This window comes from Myotis daubentonii, chromosome 9 (genome assembly GCF_963259705.1).
Source record: "Myotis daubentonii chromosome 9, mMyoDau2.1, whole genome shotgun sequence".
In the NCBI taxonomy this organism is placed as follows: domain Eukaryota; kingdom Metazoa; phylum Chordata; class Mammalia; order Chiroptera; family Vespertilionidae; genus Myotis; species Myotis daubentonii.
The window spans coordinates 9523419-9549839 of NC_081848.1; the positions used below are offsets into that span (position 1 = coordinate 9523419).

A 26421-nucleotide genomic window follows, 5' to 3' on the forward strand; every position below is an offset into this window, starting at 1 on the left:
CCAGGAGGCCACAGAGCCAGTATACCAGGTGAACAGCTTCAGACTATGCCAAAACACCTCCATGGTGACACTCAACACCAAAAAAAAACCCTTCCTTCAAGCAGGCCCTTTAATATTTCTTGTAATACTGGATTGGTGGTAACAAACTCCTTTAGCTTTTTCGTGTCACAGAAGCTCTTTATTTGCTTTTCACCACTTTGTATATCTCATGCCATTTGATTCTGGCCTGAAATGTTTCTCTTGAGAATCAGCTGTCAGTCTTATTAGAACTCCCTTGTAGGTAACTAATTGTCTTTCTCTTTATGCTTTTAAGATTCTCTCTTTGTCCTTAACCTTTGCCATTTTAATTATGATGTGTCTTGATGTCAGCCTCTTGGGTTCACTTTGTTTGAGACGCTCTGCACTTCCTGAACTTGTATGTTTTTTCCCTTCAGCATGGTAGGGAAATTTTTGCTCATTAATTCATCAAATAAGTTCTGGTTTCTTGTTCTCTGTCTTCTCCTTCTGCTATCCCTATGATGTGGATGTTGTTACAGTTCATGTTGTCCCAATTGTCCCTTAAACTGTCCTCATTTTTTGTTGTTAGTACTCACCTATGGGTATATATTTTTTCCCATTGATTTATAGAGACAGTGGAATGGAGGGAAGAGAGACAGAGAGAAACATTGAGGTGAAAGATATGCATCAATTAGCTGTCTCCCACATGTGCCCTGACTGGGGCCAGAGATTGATGGAACTTGCAACCCAGATATTGACCAGGAATTTAACCTCAGACCCTTTGGTTGGCAGTCTGACACTCTAAGCACTGAGCAAAACTGGCCAGGGCATTTTATTTTTTACAATTCTTTTGTCCTTTTGCTGCTCTGGTTGGGTGATTTTTTTTTTTTACCCCATCTTCCAAATTGCTGATTCTGTCCTCTGCTTCATCCAACCTACTGTTAATTCCTTCCAGTGTATCTTCATTTTAAATATTGTATTCTTTATTTCTGTCTGGTCCTTTTTTATGGTTTTATGTCCTTTTTCATGCTGTTGAGCATCCTTATAAGCATTACTTTAAATTCTATATCGATCAATGGCTTGCCTCCATTTCATTTAGCTCTTTTTCTGGTGATTTCTCCTATTATTTCATTTGGAGCCTATTTCTTTGTCTCCCGATTTGGGCTGCCTCTATCTGTTTGTATGAATTTTATAGATCTGCTATGACTCCCAGTCTTTGTCAGGTGGCCTTATGTAGTAGGTGTCCCATGGAGTCCAGTGGTGAACTCTCCTTGATTACCTGAGCTGGGTGCTCCAGGAATGTCTCTTGAGTAGGTTATGTGGGCCTTCCAATTGTAATTCAGTTTTGATTGCTTTTGGCCTATTCATGTATGGAATCAACCCTCTGGATAACTGACTATGAGGATCAACCCCAACTATTGAGTGTGGGCTGCTCTACAGGTGCTGAACACATGAAGTAGAATTCGCCTGAGTAGAGTTTGGTGCCCACTGAGATCTCCCTTTGTATATGCTGGTTGTAAAGCTTACCTGATATCTGAAGCTGGCTACAGGTCAGTTTTGGAAGGATATTGATGAGGGCCAATATAAGATGCTGCCTGTGACTGGCCCTCGGCAACCTGCTTGTAGCTATAAGCAATCCATAGTTTGTGGCTGCCTCTGCTGGGCCTTGGTATGTGCAGGAAGTTCTAAGCTGTGTACCAAGGCTGGCTTTTACCAGCACCAGGCCCCTGGGCAGGTCAGCAAAAGTCCCAAGGCTTCCTGAAACCCACCTTCACCAGCCTCCATCTGCTGGCTGCCTGTTAGGCTCAGTCACTCACAGAGCCTTTGACTGTACTCATCAGCAAGGCTTAAACACCACAGGGTGAGATGAGAGGTGGTATGGGGCGGGAGGGGTGGGGGGAGGAGGATATTGCTTTCCCCCAGGCTCCTATTGCACAAAGGAGAGCGCTGAACCCAATAAAGATAGCATCCACAATATGGGAGAATGACTGAGCACAAGGATCTTGGTGGCTGTCCCTTCAGCTCTCCAGAGTCATAAATCCCTGATCTACCCCCCTTCCCCTGAAGCCCAGGGTGAGTAGCTGCAAATGAAATGTTGTGCATTGGCCCTTCAAGATCGTGCCTATGTTTCTAGTGGATTCCTCTCCCTCGTGGACTCCTTTCTCTCCCTTTTGGACAGAAACCTCACTTTTCATAGCCATATGTTATGTGAGTGCCTTCCTGGCTCTGGTGCTCTGGTCTGGGGACTGTGGCCTGGGTTTTCAACCCCAGGTTTCTCAGGGGAAAACCCCTGCAGCTGACATATCTCCAGAACCTCAGCCACCACCTGGGGGTGTGGGGCCATACCATTTTGCATCTCCACCCTTCCTACCAGTCTTGATATGCTTCTTCTGTAAATCCTTGGTTATAAGAGTTCTCTTCAGCTAGTCTCCAGATGGCTATTCAGTATGATTATTCTATAATTTAATTGTAATTCCAGTTTTGTCCTCATAGTAAGTGAGTGTAGCTACTCCACTGCCATCTTGGATCTTTCCTCATCAAACTCTCAATCAGTTCATTTCTTTATTTGTAATATTGTAGACAATTGTTTTTTTTTTCAATGTAATTACTTATTTCATGCTCAAATTGTTCTTTGTCTGGCCACTCAGTAGGAGCCATTCAAGCTGTACCTGTTTCACATGACCCCATTGGTGTTCGTTTTTTCATATATTTTTATTGATTTCAGAAAGGAAGGGAGAGGGAGAGAGAGAAAAAACATCAGTGATGAGAGAGAATCATTGATCAGCTGCCTCCTGCATGCTCACTACTTGGGATTGAGCTCACAACTTATGCATGTGCCCTGACCAAGAATCAAACTGTAACTGATTCATAAGTTGACACTCAGCCACTGAGCCAAGCCAGTTGGGCAACCCCATCGTTTTTTGAGTACTTCATCTCAATCTGGCACAAGATGTTCCAGACTCATCTTGTACTTTCTTTACCTCAGTATCAGAAGCAACCATTTCTACAATTAGCCCTAGTTCCAAGATCTGGAGGCAAGACGTGCTGCTGATCTCAGGCCTTCTCAGTGAACAGACACATGCATGTACCACACAGATACCATCCTCTCCCTTCTTAAGTGCCAACTCGCTATTTGAGGCCACCTCTCCACATGGACACCCTCCTCATCCTGCTTGGAATTTAATGCTCTGGTGCCTACTGAGTCCACCCTTGGGTGTTTCATTTGTGTAGATATGTGGGTGGTGCTCTTGTGTGGTCTAAAGCTGGTCACCAGGTGAATTGGTTTTGGGACCTCTTGGGAGGAGCTCTGGTACAGGCCCAGGTCAGCTGCTGCCTGTGCCCAGCCCAGAGACACCTGATAGAGGCTACAAGGTAATCTGCAGTTGGTAGCTCCCTGTGCTTGGTTTCAAGGTGCCTGGGAGAGGCTGTGCTATGAACTGAGGTTGGCTGCCACCTAGCGACAAGGTTGAAGCTACTTTGCAAGAGGTATATGGCACTGAGTCCAGTCACTACTTGTTTGGGGTTTGTAAACCTTTCAGAGATTTAGAGAAGTCTGCAGGATGGACCAAGGCAAGCCATTTGTGTGGAACAGCCGCTGAAAGAGGTTCAGGCCTGTGCTCAAATTGTGTGGGTATTTTGTACATAGTAAATGACTTTAAGGAGAGTATCCTCATCCAATCAGGTGAAAGGCCTTCAAGCAAAAACTGAGGTTTCCTGAAAAATAAATTCTGCCTCAAGACTGCAGTATCATCTTCTACCTGAATTCCAAGTCTGCTCATCTGCCCATCTGCTCTGTGGATCAGGTACTTGCAGACCCCCACAATTGTATGAGCCAATTCCTTAAAAGAAATCTTTCTCTCTCCCCCTCCCCCTTTTCTTCCTCTCTCCCTCTCTCCCTCTCTTACATATAACACTAGAAGCCCAGTGCAGAAATTCATGCACGGGTAGGCATGCAGCCGTGGGCAAACTATGGCCCGCGGGCCGGATCCGGCCCGTTAGGCTGTTCTATCCGGCTCTCGGAGCCGAAAGAGCGGAGGGTTCTCTTGCTCTCCCCTCCGCTCCTTCACCAGCAGCAGTGTTAACATGGCAACGTCGGGAAACACGGCCGCAGCTCCTTCTTCTGAGTCCAGTTTAAGAACCCACTGTGGCCCTCGAGTCAAAAAGTTTGCCCACCCCTGGCTAGTGTCTGCCGTTTGCCGGCAAGAGCCTCCCTCGCTTCCCCTGGTGAGCCCGCCCCTTGGTTGAACTCCTGGACGAACTCCCAGTGGAGGGGGAAATTTGCATACTACACTTTTATTATATAGGCGGATTATATATATAATTTTATCTACATCATCTATCTTATATGTTTGATGTCAATCTCCTATTGCTTCTATTTTTATGGAGAATCCTGACACTGAAGGTAAAAGGCAGAACTGGAATTTGAATACAGATCTGTCTGACTCTAAGTCCAGTGTACTTTATTTTTCACAATTAATGTTGGCTTAAGAGAAATAGTCATGCATGTGTATATGGATGCCTACTTGTATCCTATTGCTACAGGATGCTAGAAATATGCTGATAATCTCACATTTTTATCTCCATCCCAAACTTTTTCCAAAGCCCACATGTATATAGACAAGTGTTTTCCTAGCATCATTCCATCATTGCAAAAAATTGCAGAAGACAGAAAGGAAATACATCAAAATATTAATAGTGATGGTGTCAGGATAAAGAAATCATGGGTGACTTTTTATTTTTCTCTATTTTCTAAATATCTATGATATTCTTTTAATCTATTAAACTGTTCATACATAAAAAGCAAAGTCATTTGCAAGAAACACATATCCCCATTATTTTATAACAACTGAGATGGAGACCATATCAGGACAGTAAGCAATTCTGGAATCCTATATTTTTCTGTGGATCCTCTTGTCCCCTGAACTTTGGAGGGGAAAAAACCCTGCTTCACAAAGCTGATGCATCATTGTAACCTCTGAGTGGTATAAATTACCCGTAGATAAAAGTGCCCCAAATACATGATGAATAAATGTTAAACATTCACTAGAGCCTAAATCCTTGGCATCATTTAATTCACTATCAAAGAAGGAATAGCAGCAGCCTAGCCAAGTATGTAACAACAGTAGGTGCTCAACAGACATTAAATAAATGCCTGGCCCTGCTGGTGTGGCTCAGTGGTTTGAACCAGGCGATCACCTATGAACCAGGAGATCACAGTTTTATTCCATCAGGGCATAAGCCTGGGTTGCAGGCTTGAACCCCAGTAGCAGGCGTGCAGGAAGCAGCCAATCAATGACTCTCTCTCATCATTGATATTTCTCTCTCTATCCCTCTCCCTTCCTCTCTGAAATCAACAAAAAAATATATTTAAAAAATTAATAAAAATAAATGTCTGAACAGCAGACTGCTCTGTCACCAAAGTTTCCCAAGTGTAGCTGGCTTGCCCACATGGTGGCAGTATTACTCCACGCCAGGTAGAGTTGGGAGGGCACAGTTTCCACCTGGCACTCTATGCCCAGCTCCCCTTTCCTCTTCAGACAGAGAAGTCCGGGGATCCACAGAAGGGCTCCAGAGGACGACATGTTGGAGTCATCCTGTCTTTCTTAACGGAGTGGAGGACATGGCCCTTGGGCTCTAGGAAAGATGTATCCATCACTTTAGGAGGTTTGGGCCAGACTGTGAAGCAGATGGAGGTTCTCTGTATGGAGGTTTATGCATCCGCAAGGCCAAATAGGGCTAGAGGTCCCCGAGATGGTCACTGATAGTAGGAGTTGAAAACAGAGCTCTCAGGGGGGTGTAATGAGATGGGATAGCATGAGCTAAGGGGCCATCAGACCAGGGTTCGTGTCTTGGCTCAGCCTCAGGCAAGTGACATGACTTTCCTGGTTGCATTGCTTTTTTCATTTTTTTTTCGTTGTTTGTCTGTCTGTCTGTCTGAAAAGGAAATAGGACCTTGTAGGGCTGTTGAGAGATTTCAGTTAGATAATGCTTGTAAAGGAATGAGTGTGATACTTGGTATAGTTAGTGTTCTGTTTCATGATGTGGTGCTATTAACTGTGCATAGAGATACCAAGGAAGCCTCTTACTCCCTCTGGACACACAGACTAAATCTGTAACTATTTCCTGAAATTATTTCTTCATCCATAATAAAGTGGGAACTGAAAGAGCAAAGGGTGGGTCCGAGAGGCAAGGATATTAGCTGCTTTTTTTTTTTTTTTATAAAAATAAAAGGACATATGTTTAGGCAGTAAAAAATCAAATGCAATTTCTGAGTTCTCTTTAGGAAGGGAAGAAACAGCACTGAATTCCTTCAGCTTCCTCCCTTTCTAAATCCTGAATCCAAAGTTATCCAATGACTCGCAGTCCCAGAATCCATGGTCTAACAGGCATCTATCTTCATGGTCTGTGTGGCTCCTCACTCCAGGTTGACCTTGTCTACGCCCTTTACTTCCAGCAAGCAAAGGTAGGATCTCTTTATTCCTCACGCAGTTGTCCTCAGAAAATATGTATGTGAGCTTTTTCTTCTTTATTTCTCTTAAGCTTATAAAGTATGATTGATGACCAAAGGCAAAGGGCTAGTATTACTTATACAAAAGGCAGCGCAGAGTGAAAGAGAGGAGAGAAAGCTTATAACAATCTCCAACTCTCAGATTTACTACACTGTACAGTGGAAGGTGACCAAGTGTTCTACAATATTTATTGAGGACATAATAAAAAAGTAGATCTTAAGTACCACACAGGGGATTTGGGTCGGTGGAAGAAGCAGTGGTAAAAATATGATTCACAAAGTTTCTCTAGAAGAAATCTATTTGAAATATATGTCACACATTTTAAAAGTCTGTTTCCCGCTGTGTGGTTGAATTGACACTTAAAATGTAAATCACAAAGATTATAATGTATGTACACCCCTGAACAAGTCCCTAGGTTTTGTCCTTGTAGCAAGTGAAGAACAATGGTCTGAATGGCTAGGTTAGACATATTATGCCTGTGTAACGAACAAGTTCAAAATTGTTATGGATATAACAAGAAAGGTCTATTGCTCACTCATGCTACATGTCCATCAAAGGTAAACAGGCATCTCTGGTCCATGTCCCTTCACTTGGGGACTCAGACAGACACAGCCTCCACCATCTGGTGCTGGGGCAAGTGGAAGGGCTAGCTGGTATGGTAAGTTGCTGGTGCTCTTGTTCCAGCATTAAGAAAGGTTCCGGAAATCTGGAGAAGGCTGTGCGTAAATAGGAGTCCAGAGACAAAATATAATTTTGAAAGGCATTTGGGGGTCAGAGGAGCCTAGTTTAAAGGAAACTAAAATCTCTTCGTCTCAGGACTCCATGCTTTTTATTAACACAACTTGCCTGAGGTGAGGCAGACATATACACTTCAAAGGGTCAGGGTTTCTTATACAGAGGCATTGTCAGAATGGGGGAATTAGCCTAGGTTTGTTCAGGTGTTTGGCCAGTAGGAGGCAATAACATGTAGATTAAGATGCCCTGAGCTGTCTGGCAGCAAGCAATCCATCCCTTTTCAGATTTGGGGAAATGCCTTTAGCCATTCCCAGATTCAGCCCTGCTTTCATGCTGGAATTGGCTTCCGGCAGTAAGTCACACATTGGCTCTTAAAGACCCTTCCCACTTCACTTCTTCCCACACGGCATTGAACAAAGCAAGTCACCTGGGCACAGGGAAGTGAGGTCCTACCTTGAACCTGAAAGGAGGAATGAACTGTGTCCAGCATGGCCAGGGGTGAACCTGAGGAGGGGTGGTGAAGGATTAAAGAAGACAGACAAGAGAATACAGTTGGGGCCAGGTAGGATCACTGTGCCTGAATGAGGAAACAGTGACCCAGCCTGTAAGCCGAAGCTTTATTTTATAGTCAGAGCACACAAAGCAAAACAAGGGGAATGGTCAACATGTTTACAATGTTCTTGCGAGTTTCAAATCTATTTCATTACTCAAGCCTTGTTTTGGCAGCACTTGCTGCACCTCCCACAGCCCATTAGCTACCTAGGAACAAGGGAGAACTATAGCTTAATTTCGCTAGGATGGCTCTGCCCTCCAAGCTGGGACTTGTATGTGGCTCTGCCACAGGTCAGTCCGAGGCTTGACCCTATAGCCACTCCCTACAGAGGAACATTGGAATTTTTGCAGACAGCCCAGTGACTCCCTAGGGCTCCCTAGGACTTCTGACATTTTAAAGTGATCTGCCTGTCAAGTATGTGATTTACCATGAAACATATTTTATGACTGTGACAATGTGTTTTTTTTTAAAATATATTTTATTGATTTTTTTTACAGAGAGGAAGGGAGAGGGATAGAGAGTTAGAAACATCGATGAGCAAGAAACATTGATCAGCTGCCTCCTGCACGCCCCCTACTGGGGATGTGCCACAGCCAAGGTACATGCCCTTGACCGGAATCGAACCTGGGACCCTTTAGTCCATAGGCCAATGCTTATCCACTGAGCCAAACCAGTTAGGGCGACTGTGACAATGTTTGTCCTCCAGGATGCGCCTCTCTGGGAAGCCTAAGGCAGAGAAACTATAAACATCCTATTCCTTTTCCACCTAGAATAACTTAGATTTGAGCCTTCCTCCATACTGAACAAGAGGTTAACTCACTTATTCAATGAATCTTTATTTAGCTCCAACTAAGCGCTAAGTGCTGGGAATACTAAAACAAAAATAAAACAAAGTCCCTACTCCCAGGAGATTCAGTCTATGATCCTGAAGGGCTGGGGTATGGCAGGAGGCCTGGGCTGGACAGAGATCCATGTCACCGTCATCGAGATGGAAGTGACTCCTGAAGATTCCGCAGCGTCTGTGACTGCTGAGTGTTGCTGTTCCAGCTTGACCTAGCTGCCCCCTCTTTTGCAGCCCTCCTGCCCAGCCACCTCTCCCATCTCTTGCCTAGGCTCTTGTCTTCAAAATCTTCCTATAGGTTCCCTCCTTGATACCCCGTGCCTTACCCATATCTCTGAGACCAGGTACAGGAGTTTGGTGAAAACATTGAGATAGGAAGTAAGTGATTTGGAATTAAGACTGGTGTGGTTCAGTGGTTGAGCATCAACCTATGGACCAGGAGGTCATGGTTCCATTCCAGATCAGGGCACATGCCTGGGTTGTGGGCCCGATCCCCAGTGTGAGGCATGCAGCTGACCAATGATTCTCTCTCATCATTGATGTTTCTATCTCTCTCCCCCTTTCCCTTCTTCTCTGAAATCAATAAAAATATATTAAAAAGAAAATTAAAAAAGACTGTTAGTCCCAAAGTGACAAGAAAGACCCTGGGGTTGGAGACTCTGCCTGTGTGTGCTGAAGGCCTCACAAGACTGAGAGGAAAATGGGGTAATCGTAATAGTAATAACCATTAATAGTAATACTCACTGTCTTTATCCATTCTCACGGGCTCCAAGGTCACTGTGAAGTGCCCCACATCTTTCTGAGAATTCCCCAGGCTTGGCTGGCAGTCACACCCCTGCTCTGCCAGATACCTCCACTCTCTGCTACTTCTCAGGAGACATCACAGTCCCTCAGGAGAGCCGCTGTGATTGTACTGCTGGGTCCCCAAGCCCCACCACCTCCTATCACAACCCACATGCTAAAGGACTCACTCTGCAGGAGCTGGACTTGGTCTGCTCCCAAGAGGAGAATGCCCTGGCCGCTTTGTGCCACTCTCCATGTGGGCCGCCCAAGCAGGACTGCACGTGTGCCAGTGCCTTGTGGAGGTTTTAGTCAAACAGCCCCCTGAGCTCCATGGGGCTCAGCCATGTAGCCTATAGGGCAGGGGTGGGCACACTTTTTGACTCGAGGGCCACAATGGGTTCTTAAACTGGCCCGGAGGGCTGGAACAAAAGCATGGATGGAGTGTTTGTGTGAACTAATATAAATTCAAAGTAACCATCATTACATAAAAGGGTACGGTCTTTTTTTTTTTTTTTTAGTTTTATTCATTTCAAACAGGCTGAATCCGGCCCGCGGGCCGTAGTTTGCCCACGGCTGCTATAGGGCCTAGGCCACTTGCCAGAGTCAGCAGAATATTCTCAGAATCAGTGCTAGGCCTAGCTGGACTCTCCCCTCCTGGTAAGTTCTATCCCCAGGGATTCCTCAGTCCCTACCAAACAGGTTCCTGTGAAGTGTTCACGAATTTGCCAAGGAGTCCCAAGTGTTTAACATCCTTTTAAGCTCAAACTGAGACTTTCCCCAAAACTGCTTTCCTCCCTTTTTAATCCAGCACATAATTCTGATTTTTTTTAAAATCTTCATCTCAGGATGTGTTTATTGATGAGAGAGAGAGAGAGAGAGAGAGAGAGAGAGAGAGAGAGAAACATCCATGTGAGAAACATCAATCAGTTGCCTTCCCTCCACGCCTCTGACTGAGATCGAACCCCTAACCTGGGTTTGCACCCTGACCAGGTATCCAACAGACAACCTTTCAGTGCACCAGGTGATGCACCAGCCAACGGAGCCACACCAGCCAGAGCAATACTGAACTTTTGTTTTTAAAAAAATAGACTGGAATCTCTGTAATGGTGTGTGCTTGTATTCAAAGTGTGGATGTGTTCTACATACGGAAGATCAGAGAAGTCACACAACGCTCCGAAGGTCTCAAACGTAGAATAAGCAAAGCCAGGTTCACACCCAAGTCTGTCTCTAACAAGGATCCTAGAGATTCCTCGATGGGGCCCCGCCAGGGATAGGATTAGGTGCAGCGGTTCTCAACCTTCTGTCCCTTTAAATACAGTTCCTCATGTTGTGACCCAACCATAACATTATTTTCGTTGCTGCTTCATAACTGTAATGTTGCTACTGTTATGAATCGTAATGTAAATATCTGATATGCAGGATGGTCTTAGGCGACCCCTGTGAAAGGGTCCTTCGACCGCCAAAGGGGTCGCGACCCACAGGTTGAGAACCGCTGGGCTAAAGGGACACCCGGCCTCGGTCTCTCCTCCCACCACGCACACACCCTACTTATAAGAAAAAGAGGCGAAAACCTGGCGTCTGTTTAGGGACCACGGCTGGTGACTCGGAGCTCTTTTCCTACCGCCCCCTTCCTGGGCCCCCACCGGAGATGCTGGCCCCCAGCTGGGCACTAAAGCCCGAGGATAGCCAGTCGGAGCGTCCCTGGCCACGCCCACCCTCCGCCTCTCGCCCCTGGCCCCGCCCTCAGAGCCCTCGCCCCCGGCCCCGCCCCGCCCCGCCCCAGCCAGATCAGTCGCCACCGGCGCACAGCGCCATTTCTTGTGCGACCCTGAGCGCCTCAGGTCAGTGCAGCGGGGTGGCCCGGGTCCTCCCTGGGACCTGGTCCCGATCTGGCTGTCAGAGCCGAGCAGAGAACGCAGGTTGGGACCCCAGCCGATGGGTCGGGATCCGCGGCGGCCTGGGACCTCCAGGGCAGACGCCCGGGCTCTTGGACGCTGCAGAGTGGTTGCCGGGCAACGGTGCCCTGGGCCCGCGCGTCGCTGGGCTCCCTGCGGCTCAGTCCCCCCGGGCCGCAGCTCCTGCAGAGTGAGACCTGGGGCGCCAAACGCATCACCCAGCCCGGGCCTCGTGCCGAGTGGGTGCCTCGCCCAGCCGTGCGCGCCCCTGGACCCTGCCCTCGGAGCAGAGGGTCGGCGTCTGCCCTGGAAGCTCTCAGCTTTCCCTCCGAGTCCTCCTAACCTTGGGCAGTTAATGCACTTCACTGGGCCTCAGTTCCGTGGGGGTCTGAAATGTTAGAGCTGGGAAGAACCCTGGTTCATGTATTTAAGCCGCACACCCCATTCCTGTTTAATAGGTAAGGGTGCCTCGCATTTGCCACCCACAGTGATCCTGGAGCTTTGCATTAACCTCAGGATTGCCCTCAGGGTTTGTATTATCATTTGCATGGGATGAATGAGGACTGAGGCTCAGAGAGGTTGTGCGTTTAGCTGAGGTCACACAGCTTGTAACTGGTGAACAAGTAAACCGCAGCTTGTTTGTGGCAGATTGCAAATCCCCAGTTACAGGTGCATTATACGACTACTGAACCTACTGAACCTAGTTGTCAATCAGAATCACCCGGAGAGTGTTTAATACAAGATACTTCTGGGTACTGTCCCGGGTTTACTGACCAAGGCGCTCTGGTGCTAAGGCTGAGGGATCTGTATATTTAACAAATTTTTGGATGATTTCTGTGGTCCGTGGATGAATTTTTGGGAAACACTGGGTACGCCATGCACCTCTTCACTCAGAAATAACTGTGCGGTAATAAATCTAATGTGCCCGGAGAAGAGAAGTCACTGGTGCATGGCTCCATCAAATTCTAATCCCTTCCACCAATCTGTAGTTCCTCTCCACGCCTCAGAAACAAGCCAGATTATATTTTAAACAGTTTGGACATTGAGATGCAGATTGTCCCACCTCTGGTTACACGGCCAGGTCCCAGCTTCTGGCTGAGCCAGTCTGTCATGATCAGAGTTAAGCACTAGCACCTTCCTCCATCTCTGGAGGCCTGCCGACTGCCCTCCTCCGGGTCTCCTTCCCACCAGGTTCAGAATCACAGCGGTTGATACTGGCTTTGGAGGAACATTTTGCAGAGTCGAGTCTGCCGTGGAGGGAGGCCTGGAAGCTTTCTGGAGGTTTCACCACAAATAGTGAGTGAAGTCCCTTGGCCTTAAGAACAGTCAAGTGAAATCGTCCCGCTGTTATCATTCATGACATTTATAAACAGATTTGTCTTAAAAATAACCGCTTGGCTCTTAGTCCTAGAAGGCTAATGAGCCTGACAAATTCTGTTTAGAGTTTCATTATTATTAATTGCCATCATTTATTCTGCCTTCCTCAGGGATTCTGGTTCACAATGGCTGATGAACAAGAGAAAGACTTGGAGAAATTTCTTAAAAATGTGGATGAAATCAGTAAGTACCAGTGAATCGTAAACAAATTAAATCCTACTTCAGAAAGGTGGAGCGACTAAAAAAGAAATGATTAAGTTTTTTCTGGGTTGCCTGACAGGTTTATTATGACTTAAGAAAAAATGTGATAGAAATTAAACAGAAAGGGTATTGAGAAAGAAGTAATATTAGAGCCTGGAGGATTTTCTGGCTGTTCATGGGTATCAGAGAAGCTGTTAACATCTGTGGGAATTCAGGCCGATAGCCATATTTTGCTTTTTCCATATTTTTTCCCCTTCATGTTGAATCAGGTCACAAGGAACTTCTCTTTCCCCTTGGCAATGAGTCTAGCTGTTCCCTCGAGATCACTCCGGTGCCCCGATGATCAATCTGGGACCCCTCTTGTTTTTAGAGTAGAATTATTTGTGTTTTTGAGCTGCAGAGACAAAATCAATGGCTTTCCCTTACGATTGGTGAAATTACATCGATGGCTGATGGTTAGCATATCCTGTCTTTCTCTAGGCAACGCCCTTCCCCAACTAAGGCAGTGGGATCTCAAAGAACATACTCTGAGACCACATTCAAGAGATTCCAAAGCAGTCAGTTCCTATTTATACTTCAGGAAACTTGTCTGAGGATAGAAATAAGCAAACAAACAAACTTACAAATCCAATAGGAATGTGTTGAAATAAGCCATAGAACCTGCCGGAAGCAGGTGCCAAATAATAAAATAGTTTTAAAAATAGTTTGGGTGACTTGACAAATGATACATTCATAATGTATTCTTTGTGTTTGTCATGGGCCTCTCCTCTGCCCATCCCTAAATGTCGTGCTGTGGACTTCTGGCCTTGGCCCGCTGCTCATCTTTCCTTCAAGTGATCTAGAAACTCGCAGTGTTAACTACCCCGTTTGCTGATGGCCCTCACATCTCAATTGCTACCCAGCTCTTGTTTCTGAGTCGACTGCCATATCCACTATATACCCCACAAACACTGCAAACTTACTGTTTCCAAAGTTGTTATGTCTTCCCTCTCTGCCTTCCTCTCAAATAAAACCTGCTTCTCCTACCTTCACCTTCATTCTGGTCTCAGTAGGTGGCTCCACCACTCAGAAATTTACAAGTCACGTGAGACTCCTCCCATCTCTCAACCCTGAATCAGCCACCAAGGTTGGCTTCTTTCTCCAGCTCCATCCTCCCCAGCCCTCCCTTTGTTCTGGTTCTCTTACTCAGACTGTTTCAACAACCCTCTGATTGTTTTTCCTGCCTCCAGGCTTACACTCCCCACAGAGTAATGTATCTAAAATGCAAATCTGACCCAGACACTTCTCTGCTTGGATTCTCTCCACAGTCACAATACATTTCAAGTTCTCATCAGGACTTAAAGGCCTCCCATGACCTCTCCTTACCTCTGGTCTCCCAAACTCACACTTGTGCAGCAACAAAATGCTTTCAGTTCTTTAAACATATCCTAAGGGTTCATACTCTGTGTGATGTCTTTGTCATTCACTCTGCCTCCCCATCTTTCTTTATCTGGCTAACTTTCGTTCATACTCAAAGTTCCTTCAGACACTGCCAATAGATCTCTCTGTGACGATGAAACCGTTGTATAACCTGCCCTGTCCACTATGGTAACCAGAATCCACATGTTTATGGATTCTATACATTCATGTCTTGGGTTCTTGCTATGTATTGAGCATTGCAAATAACAGGAGAGTACAGTAACAATAAAAGAGTTACTTTTATGGTATCTGCCATCCAGTGGGGAAACAGACACTAAACAAGTAATTTCAAGTGTGATGTATGGTACAAAGAGAGACTTGTAAAGTGCAAGAGACTCTAACTCAGTTTAGGGAGGTGTAGTAATCTGTTTGGGCTGCCATGCAACATATATTTTTTTCCCCCAAGTTCTGGAAGCTAAGAAGCCCAAGATCAAACGTTCTCCTCAAATTACTTTCTACATTCAGTACAACTTATTTATTTTAAATACTAGTGGCCCAGTGCACAAATTCATGCACATAGAAAGGAAATTAATTAGAAGAAATATTTTAATATTGCTATTTGCCCTTTCTCTGTAGTAAAAGTGTCAGAGATGAAAGAAAATTAGTAAAATGTACATGAAAATAATATATAAATTGATTAATAAATAAACAATAACAACATGATATAACAACAACAAAGACATGATATAAAAAGAACAAAAACATGGTAAACAGTGTCCCAAAATTCACGCAAGAAGTAATTTTGATAGAAAACAGGTTTATAATTAAAAATTGTAAATTTTTTATTGATTCATAAAGTATACAGTATAGGGTTATGTATGGAATAGCATATCGGGTAAATGACCTCCATGGCTTTGCTGGCACATATGCACTCTTTTGTTATTGCCTGAGCAGCCGCATTTTCGAAGAAGAATGGTCCGATAATGCCTCCAGCCCAAAATCCGCACCAAACAGTGACATGTTGTGGGTGCATTTGTTTCTCAACAATCACTCATGGGTTTTCTGATCCCCAAATGCGACAATTTTGTCGATTAACCAAGCCATCAAAATGAAAATGACCCTGATCGAAATTCAGCCACATTTATGCAAAACAGTCATGGAAAATTTCAACAAAAGAGTGCGTATGTGCCAGCAAAGCTGTGGAGGCCATTTACCTGATATGCTATTCCATACATAACCCTATACTGTATCCTTTATGAATCAATAAAAATTTACAAATTTTTAATTATAAACCTGTATTTTCTAACAAAATTCTTGCGTGAATTTTGGGACACCCTTTATAAAAACAACATTGATAAAATCAATGACTGATAAATTTATTAAACTTATTCTAATACTGAGGCCAGTATCAGAGGGGGACAAATCAATTCTTGGAATCAGGACAACCTCTCTTCCACAGATCCTGTTAATACATAGGCTTCAGCTATGTTAGGTCACAAATTTTTTTATAATAAATCTAGTACCATTACAAAGACCCCATTTACTGTTAAGATTTCTCAGTAGCATGATGATTGCACCTACTTTCAATTCTAATTTATGACACAGCATTCCGAAAGGAGTAATACTTTTAAGAAATTCGATGGGAAATTTTTTTTTTGGCATCATCCATTGAACCTAGTGTTATTGTCGATTACACTGTCTTAATGCAATATCCATTCCCCAGCCTTTTTCTCCATGTGGGAAAAGAATAGGATACATCATTGCATCTAATGTAGGAAACAGGATACTGATTTGTTTCATTTTAGTGGCATTGGGATTATTGGGATCTGGTTTACAATGAATGAGCAAGTCCCTTTCAAAAGAAGGTCCTCCATCTTCGTTTCTGAATATGACGACAACTTCGGTTACACGGGGATAATTATATCTACCCAGATCACTATTACGATCATATTTAATCACCATTGTTATTTCCATGTGATGATGCTGCTTTCTTTCAGCTTCAATATGTCAACAAAAACAACCAAATTCACGATCGACAATGACAGATCGAAACATACAGGTGCAATTGGCACCAGCGAGAGCTTTATATGTACCGCACATGCGTGAGTCAAACTTAGCCTTTTATAAATATAGAATAAACTTGCTTAATTAGACCTGCTTTCTGATGTAGCTAAACTTTTTCCAGCCCAGTGAAGCACCCCAACTTCTCTTTCAGGTAATATCAGCAACACAACAGTAAATATCAACATGAAGCAGATTATTATTGTAGATCACGCAGGGAGAACAAAGGGTGAAATATTTAACTATAGCAGTGTTTGACTATATTCTGCACAGTGAGAAAACCTGAAGTCATTTTCAAGGTCCACCATTTCTTACTTCTTTTCAGTCGGATCAAGTTTTTAAGCTTTCTAAATCTCTGTTTTCTGGCTAATGAATAGAAAATAGGATTCCACTGAGTCTCCTATCTACCTACTCCAGGACTTCTGTGAGGATTAAATGAGATGAGGCATAGGAAAACACTTCACAGACATTTGGTTACAGTGTAAAGTGTTCCCACCTGAGGTTAGTCGTTGCTCGGGAGAGGAAGCCAGGTGTTGCTACTTGACATCATTACCTGGACAGTCGGACACTTAGCATATTAGCCTCTTATATAGATAGTATTTTTATTGATTTCAGAGAGGAAAGGAGAGAGAGATAGAAACATCAATGAGAGAGAATCATTGATTGGCTGCTTTCTGCACTCGCCCCTTGCCCCCCTTCCAGGATCAAGCCTGCAACCCAGGCATGTGCCCTGACCGGAACTGAAACCTCCTGTTTCATAGGTAGATGCTCAACCACTGAGCCACACCCACTGGGCTACATTTAGTACAAGTTAGGTCAAAATCCTAAAAGTGTTTTGTTTAGAATTTAACAAGCTGATTCCAGAGTTCACATGGAAGATCAAAGAGCTAAGAATAATCAAGAAATAAATAAAAATATAATCAAGACAATTTTAGAGAAAAATTAGAAGGTGGGATAGCTCTTGTTACCAGATGGTCAAGATTTATTATAAGGCAACTAGAGGCCTGGTGCACAAAATTCATGCACTCGGGGGTGGGGGGTCCCCCAGCCTGGCCTGTGTCCTCTTACAGTGCGGGAGCCCTGCGATTGATCATCCCAAAGAGGTAGGCCCCACCCACCCATCCGGGACTCCTCTATGGATTGCCCCAAAGACGTAGGCCGGAGCCAGGGGTCCTGCCTCCACGGCACACGTGCGGGACTGTGGGAAGCCTGGCGGAAGCTGCTCAGAGCCATCTTATGATGGCGTGAGGGCATCAAGCGTGAGGGCATGATGACTACTAAGCCTTTTATTAGTAAAGATAGTAATTATGCATGGAAGTTTGGTGCTGGAAAAGGTGATTAATCCAGTAGAGTGGAATGAAGAGCCTAGAGCAGATTCATATATGTAACGGGTGGCGCAACACATCAGTGGGGAAGGTGGCAACCTTTTAACAAATAGTGCTAATGCCCTACACAAAGTCAACTCCAGATGGTTTAAATACCTTAATGAGAAAAACAAAACTTAAAACTTTTAGAAGACAATGCAAGATAGTACATTTGTAACCTTAAAAAACACAAAATATTCTCTTCAATACTCTTTTGAAAAACAGATGAAAACACAAAGCACACCCAAGGACAAAATGTTCACAACTACCTATAATTAGTTCAGAATATATAAAGAAATCATAATAAGAAAAAGACAAACAACCCAATAGAAAATCGGCCAAGAATGGGAACAGGCAGTGTTAGGGTTTTGGCCAGCAACACAGCCTGTGAAAAAAATCACAACTAAAAGAACAGAAATATAGAGGAGGTTTATTTTGCTTTTTGTGAAGGGAAAGGGCCAGTGCATTGCTAATCAATACAGAGGCTAGTAATAAACAGGGGCCTGCTCTTTTAAAGGGTGATGGCTGCTGTTGCTAGGTGACAAGGAAGGGAGGGGGATTGGAGGCTGAGAGGGAGGTTGCTGTCCTAGGGAGGTGTGTTATCAGTATTTTTTTCAAACCTGTAATACATGCTTAGAGCAAAAGTTATGGAGAGTTCAAAAGAGGCTTTTTTGAAGAGGAGGGGGGAAGGGAACTTTCTACTAATTATTCCTGAGTTGTACAAACAGCAGGGAGGAGGGCTATGCAAGAATATAACCTTGAGCCCTAGCTAGTTTGGCTCCGAATAGAGCCAGGGCTTGTGCACTGAAGGGTCCCAGGTTCGATTTCAATCAAGGGCACACGCCTGGGTTGCAGGCTCGATCCCCAGTAGGGGATGTGCAGGAGACAGCCGATCGATGATTCTCATCATTGATGTTTCTACCTCTCTCTCCCTCTCCCTTCTTCTCTAAAATTCAATAAAAATATATTTTTTTTAAAAAAGAATATAGCCTTGAGAGTAACTTGTCTTGCAGTTTGAACAGAGGGGCTGTTTGAACCATAGGAGCTAGCAGTCTTGGGGTTTAATTACCAGGTGCTTCTCATAAATTGTGGAAGGCCACAGCAAAGAAAAAGAAGGTCTTCTTTTTCTATCCTAATAGGCAGTTCATAGAAAAGGAAATCCAAATGGCTTACAAACTAACAAAAAGATTCCCAGTCCCAGTCATATCCAGGAAAATGCTAATGAAAATATTATAGAGATGTTCTCATCCATGAGCATGGTGCAATTTAAAGGTTTGACAACGGCAAGTGTGAGAAAGGAAGTAGAACCATGGGAACTTGTGTAGACTGCTGCTTGTAGGAGTAACAATTGATACAGCAATATCCTGGAAAATATATTGCATATGTGCACAAGGGAGTATGTGCACAGATGTTCAGTTTAGCATTTCTGTAGCAAAAAAATTAAAATTGCAAAACACCTGGATGTCTATCAATAAGACAATGGATTAACTATGGTTTAGACCAGCGGTTCTCAACCTGTGGGTCTTGGCCCCTTTGGGGGTCGAACGACCCTTTCACAGGGGTCGCCTAAGACCATCGAAAAACACATATTTAATTACATATTGTTTTTGTGATCAATCACTATGCTTTAATTATGTTCAATTTGTAACAATGAAATTGGGGGTCACCACAACATGAGGAACTGTATTAAAGGGTCGCAGCATTAGGAATATGTAGCAGTGAAAAATGCTCAGTCTCTGATTCTGTCTAAATTCTAGCCTGTGTTGTTCCCATAGCCTTCAGGCAAATGGCTCCTGCTATAGATATGCTAATCATTAGAGGAATTCTGCTTGAGCCTAGAGTTTTTGGAAGAACAGCCCCTTGCCATGAGGTACCTCTCCTGAAGAGGTGGGGAAATATGTACAAAATAATGTCTGTTTATCAAAGATTTGCAGGAACCTTGAGACTGGACTCAGATCATCAGGGGAACAGAGAGATTTAGAGATTTTTGTGCTCTTCCTCAGATCCCTGTGGTGCCCAGATGTCTGGGGTCAGGATCATCAATCACTGTTTACCCCTCCCACCTCTCACCCCCACCCCACCTTGATTTAAAAGCAGCCTGAACTTCGGGCTTGAGGAAGATGGATTTGAGGAACCTGTAAGGACCCCATATTCTCAATTGGGCATCTTCTCTGTCAATAAACCTTTCCTTACTCCAAACTCTGAAGTTTTGAATACTGGTCTTTTAAAGTGTGAGGCTGTGGGAACCACACCAGAGTCCCAGATGGTCAAGGCTAATTAGAGTGTGGAGGCCTTGTTGATAGTACACCGGACGGCCAAGGCCATTCTGAACATGGGAATCTTCATCAGAAATGTCCAAGGACTACGTAGCTGCAAGGCCACGGTAATCGCATGGTGTGCTGTTCCCTTCTATAGACAAACGATTGATGTCATTGTTGGTAACTAGCCTTCTTTGTCTAAGGAGTATATAGACAAAGTGAGCTAGAGAGAGGAGAGAGTAAGACTAAGCTCATGGACAGCTCAGAGATAGCTACCATGTGAAGCCAGTATAGGCAGGGGAAACAGGAGAAGCTGCTGAGCCAGAGAGGCTGGAGAGCTCGGGCAGAGAGCTCAGGTGCTGCTACGATGTGAAGTGGTGAGTTTAGAGGCAGCATGTGGCTGCTCAGATAATAACAGGGTACAGAGACTGCTATTACTGTGTGGGAAAGATATGTGTTTACCAGCTGGTATGCAGCTGCCTATATGGGATTTCTGTGAAGGACTGTGTTGTCTGATGGCTATATGGCCACTGGCTTCTGCAACAAAGACTCATATACCCACAACTTCTCATGACTTCTCCATCTAAGACCTGACATCCAAGAAGGTCCAGCCCTAGGCAGAGGGGCTTGGACCTAACAGTTAGTACAATGGGCAGGGTTTGAGAAGGAACCTGCCCTGGTACTTGGCATCATCGAGGAGAATTCAGAAGAATATATGGACTCAGAGCAACTCAGGACAGCAGTGCTGTGCAGTGCTCTTCTGTCTCTGACACAGGCAGAGGAACTAGAAGCACATACACTCTAATCGATCATGAAAATGGTCACTAGTTCCTTTCTTCCCATCTCTTGCATCTGGGTTGGCCATGTGACCTGCTTTGGCTAAAGGGATCTTTGTAAACATAACACAAGCAGAAGCTTGAAAAGTAGGTGTGCAGTAGGGCTTGCTCTCATGCCACTCTTAGAAACCCATGCCAGGAGATGAGAGACACTTTCCCTAGAAGAGAGCCACTTGGATGACTGACAGCTGGCCATGAACATGGATGAGCCCAGCGGAAACCAGAAGAACTGGCCTGTTAAGCCTAGCCCAAATTTCTGACTTAGAGAATTGTGAACTAAATAAAGCTAAATAAATGGTAGTTTGTTTTAAGCACTAAGTTTTTGGGTGGCGTGTTATGCAACAAAAGCTAAATACTAAACATTAAAACAAGCTGAAAAGGGATACTTATTAACTTACAGATGGTGTGGGAACAAAAAATGTCAGTTATATTACTCTTTATTTGTTTGAAATATTTAACAACTAAAAAAGGTAAAAAATTACCTTGAAAAGTCTTTGGAAAAATGCAGAAATAAGAACAGGAAAATGCCTTTGGAGAGACTGAGAGTGTATAAAAACCAATGGGAAGAAGCTGGTAGAATGGGAGAGGTTGAAAATATTGAGGAGAGGGCATAATTAATTGGTGATGCAAGGTTCCTGATTATGCAAAACAGGATAGTGGTATGGTCAGCTCAGGACGAGAGATTAGCTTCATTAGCAGGAGGGATATTCTTTCTGTGCAGTGGGAAGGAGGGTGGGTGTGGATGTGGGCACTCTAGTGGGAAGGAGAATGGATGGTGGTCCAGTTGAGTTAGACCACCTCCCCCAGGCATCCATCTGTTTTTCTCTGTCAGTACTCAGCATCCCTGATACAGGCTCAGAGAATTGAAGAACTGGATTCATTTAGAGTTGGAGTTTTGCCTAGCAGGTGGGGTGGTGACCAAGTGATGGACCATGGAACCTAAGCTGGGTGGGCAGTAAAGTGAAGATGGATAAGGGTAGGATTAAGGACTATTGTTTAGTAATGTTAGAGCTGCCTTTACCTATTTGTCTCCCACACAAGATTGTGAGCTCTTTAAAAATAACGATCTTTTTTAATCATTAGTGTTATCTGTAGCATTCTGCATAATATCTAACTCATAATAAGCTCTCCATAAATTGTTGAATTAAATAAGTGCTTAAAATTCTGTTCCTTGAAAGCCATGATTAAATTCATCTGCACCTTTTCCCAAGCAAAACAAATCCTGTTCTTAGGGGTGTTTTTTAATTGGTTCTAATAGCTCTAATTTTTGTTTTCTATTTAGAACCTTCTTTAAGAAATGGGTAGATGTTGGTTAAAGGGTATATACTTCCAGTTGTAAGATGAATATGTTCTGGAGACATAATGTACAACATGGTGACTATAGTTAACAATGCTGTATTCTATAGTTGAAAGTTACTAAGAGAATAGATCTCAAATGTTCTCACAACACACAAAAAAGTAATTATATGAGGAGATGGACGCACTAGTATTAACTAAGCTTTTGGTAGGAATCATTTCACAACATGTATCAAATCATCATGTGTACAGCTTTATATGTCAACAAGAGGCCCAGTGCACAAAATTCGTGCCTGGGTAGGGTACCTAGGCCTGGCCGGCAATCAGGGCCGATCAGGTTCCCCGCCTCCCCTCGCCACCTGCATGCCACCGCTCCTGGTCACCTGCCATGTTCCACACTGCCCCCTGGTGGTCAGCGCACATCATAGCAAGCGATTGAACTCCCGTTCTGGTGGAACTCCCAAGGGGACACTGCATATTAGCCTTTTATATATATAGATTAGAGGCCCAGTGCATGAATTTGTGCACGGATCGGGTCCCTTGGCCTGGCCGGCAATCAGGGCTGATCAGGGCTGGCCAGCCAGGGAGAGGGACCTCGGGAGATTGGCTGGCCGAGGGAAGTTGGCTGTGGGAGCACACTGACTACCAGGGGGAGCTCCTGCATTGAGCATCTGCCCCCTGGTGGTCAGTGTGCATCATAGCGACGAGTCGACTGGTTGTAATGGTTGCTTAGGATTTTATATATATACACTAGAACAGGGCTGGGCAAACTTTTTGACTCGAGGGCCACAATGGGTTCTTAAACTGGACCGGAGGGCCGGAACAAAAGCATAGATGGAGTGTTTGTGTGAACTAATGTAAATTCAAAGTAAACATCATTACATAAACGGTCTTTTTTTTCAATAGTTTTATTCATTTCAAATGGGCCGGATCTGGCCCGCGGGCCATAGTTTGCCCACGGCTGCACTAGAAGCTGGTTGCACGAAGATTTGCACAATAGGCCTTCCTTCCCCTGGCTGCCGGCACTGGTTTTCCTCTGGCACCCAGGACCCAGGCCTTTGGTCCAGCCGCAGCAGAGAAGCCAAGCCTCTTCAGTCTTCAGTCTTCAGTCTTCACTCCACCCTGAGCCTTCATTCTTCACTCCATGCCTGTGTATGCAAATTAACCGCCATCTTTGTTGGGTTAATTTGCATAGTTCCTCTGATTGGCTGGTGGGTGTAGTGGAGTGACACCAATTTGCATGTTTCTCTTTTATTAGTGTAGATTAGTGTAGATTGTATCTCAATAAAGCTGGAAAAATAAGAGTTCTCCCTATGCCTGCTCCACACTGTGCTTTCTAGTGAACAGCCTTTCCTATTAAAGACCTAGTTTGAATGATTCACGTCTGACTTGTTCTCTAGCCAGTTTAATCCAGGAGATGAATTCTGAAGACCCAGGTGTGCAAGAGAAAGCAATCCTTAAGACAGAAAAGAGGCTACTGGTCACAGAGGAAGACCAAGATGAGGACGGATGCAGGACCACCTTGAACAAGACCACGATCAGCCCTCCACAAGCTCCTGGGAAGGTTGCTTTTTCGGTTGGAACTTATATACCTAGGCACCGTGAAGGGTCTGTGCTGAGGCGGAGCAGGGAGTAGTTTAATCTCAGACTGTCTGCTGAGGCTGACAGTTTGTTTTTTTTCAGATTCACTAGATGTATTTTCCATAAGGAAGTATAAACCCTGATTATTTTTCCTTGCTCCCTCTGGTCATCTTTAAACAGTCCTTTGGGTTTGTTAAAGGGAATGACCCTAGTCTCCACGTGTAATTGCATACAGTGGGGCCTTGACTTACGAGTGTCCAGACTAACGAGTTTTTTGAGATATGAGCCGTCTCTTGGCCGATTTTTTGCTTTGAGTTGCGAGCTAAAATTCGGGTTATGAGCCAGCTTCAGATACCCCACCGCTAGTTGGCGCAGCAAACATCACAGTGAACGCCACAACATCAGCCCAGCATCACGTGTCTCACTCATTTACTTTTTCATTTGACATACGAGTAATTTGAGTTATGAGCTCGGTCACGGAACGAATTAAACTCGTAAGTCAAGGCCCCACTCTACTTATTAGTCAGCATTATTTCTGAAATTTGTTTCTTTGCTTTTATGATAACCTGTGGCCTGCAGAACGCAGATGAAATGAATGCAGGTAAGGGCGGCATCTCTCTTCCCAATGTGTATGACTTATTTAGGATCAGTGTTTACTGACTGCAGCTTCCAGACCCTTAAATTATAGCCTCTGGGTTTACAAACAACCCATGAGCAAAAACCTACTGGTCACCCAGTTCTGTGGCTGGTGGTGAGAGAGAACAGCTTGGAGGCTTCTCTCTTTTCTCCACCCAATCTTTTGTATGAACTGAATTCAGCTGTTCTGTATCTTCCAGTTTACACTCAGCTGCTCAAGGGATCAGATCGTTTTTGTTGCTCAGCTCAGAAGCTCATTATGCTAAATAGAACAAAAAAGGCTTCAGAGAAAAACTCTTTTTAAAGACATGATTCAAATTTGAAGCATAGACATAGCCATCATGTATAATAATACATGACACAGATTACCATGTCAAATTAAGATGATTTCATTTTAGTTATGTGTGTGCGCATGTGTGTGTGTGCTTACATGTGTATGTGTGCTTACATGTGTATGCATGAGAGTGTGGCCCTAACGCCTTAGAGTAGCTTTCTCCCAAATGTGAGATAAGGAACTGATTATAGTATTGGCTTTTTCTTTTTAATATTTGAAATTACTCTGCTGTCAGAGGCCTTCTTGGCATCTGTGGAGAAGGATGCAAAGGAGCGAGCCAGGAGAAGAAAGGAAAACAGAGCCTTAGCGGATGGTAATTGTCAGCCTTCGCTTTTCCACGGCTGGAATGATATGTGCTGGAGCCAGTCTATCTGCTGATGTTTGGGGACATCAGGACTCCCAGTGGGTGGGTTCAGGTGGACCTCGGCAGAGGGACCTGACCAGGCAGGAACCATTGATGGCCTGTCTCCTGACCCTGATGCAGCGAACAGGGAGCAGGACATAGCTGTCGGTCAGCCTCCACAGTCCAATCTGTTTGCTAAGCACGTGGGCGGACTTGGCAGGTCAGATTGAGCAGTGCTAAATGGCCCTGGGAACATAGGGAGGCATGGGAGTGAGGTACACTGGCTGGCCTGAGGCATAGATGAAGAGGTAAAAAAGAAAAATGAAACTAGAAAACAAAGGTATGAGAAGGGAGAGGAGAAATGAAAAGAAATACAAGTTGCGTGGGGGGGGAGCACACGTGACAATGCTTTCAGTGTTGACTCTATACCACCCAGTGGCACGTGAGCTGCAGACGGAATGACAGCACATTCACTGAAAATTTGTGGTTTGACCCTTTTTATGACATCGGATGCGTAGACTTGGTCTTTGTGGCAAGCTTGGAATGGTTCTCAGCCCTGAGACAGGAACATTTACTTTTTCTGAGAAGCTGCTTAGAAGATTTGGGGTGAATTTGGAGAAAGAAATCCTTAAAGAAGCCAGTCCTGAACTATCTGAGAGAGACACGAGTGACAGGTCCCCGTTGATGGATATAAGCTGTGCCCTTCAGAGTACGGTCGGAAATCAGGGGACTAAAATCTGAAAGCATTTTGCTGTGTGTAGAGAGCTCACCTGTACGACTTGTTCTCATAGCCCTCAAAGGAAAAGGGAATGAGGCATTTGTCAGAGGCGATTACGAGACAGCCATCCTCTGCTACAGTGAGGGTTTGGAGAAGCTGAAGGACATGAAGGTGCTGTACACCAACCGAGCCCAGGTCAGTGAGCCAAGCGGGTCCAGGGGGTTTTCTCAGCAACAAAGTTGAGAGATTTGTGAAATCTGAGAAAGATGAACCTGGATGGTATCCATGACAACTGGCTCTGTTTGGGGTGTGGGAGAAGCTGACTTGTATGGAGCATTTGCCAATTTCCACGGTGTAAATACTCTCACCGTGGTCCAATTTCAAGCTACCAACTTGAAATCATTGGAGGCGGGCTTGGGAAGAGCCCTCTGTAATCAATTCTGTCCATATAAGTCAACTCTAGTGCATCGCTGGTGGTAACCAGGCACTTTCCATGTGTGTAAAGGAGAAAACTAGTGGCATGAAATGACCTGTGAGACCTTGGGATGCTGCCACCATGGGTTGTCCAGCCTCCGGTTTAATGGTAGTCTAAGGGCTGCTCTCCTGTTAATTTCTTACCCATTGTATCCATCCCTCTTTGATTAAGATGCTGTGACTGGAGTTAACTGGACAGCTGATGAGTCTAGAGCAGTGGTTCCCAACCTT

General features: G+C 44.5%; 1 protein-coding gene across 2 annotated transcripts in view; it reads left to right on the forward strand.

Annotated features, from left to right (window-relative positions):
• Positions 1-11219: 11219 nt before the first annotated feature.
• TTC12 (tetratricopeptide repeat domain 12) overlaps positions 11220-26421 on the forward strand; it is a 50283-nt gene continuing 35081 nt past the window's right edge. Inside the window, exons 1-6 of one of the 2 annotated variants that reach the window (XM_059707911.1) lie at positions 11220-11259; positions 12801-12873; positions 23505-23668; positions 24265-24286; positions 24891-24968; positions 25790-25911. In XM_059707911.1, the coding sequence (XP_059563894.1) occupies positions 12816-12873; positions 23505-23668; positions 24265-24286; positions 24891-24968; positions 25790-25911 (444 nt within the window). In that variant the 5' untranslated portion in view covers positions 11220-11259; positions 12801-12815. Of the gene's footprint in view, positions 11338-12800; positions 12874-23504; positions 23669-24264; positions 24287-24890; positions 24969-25789; positions 25912-26421 lie in introns of both variants that reach the window. The other variant, XM_059707912.1, reaches the window with a different exon arrangement.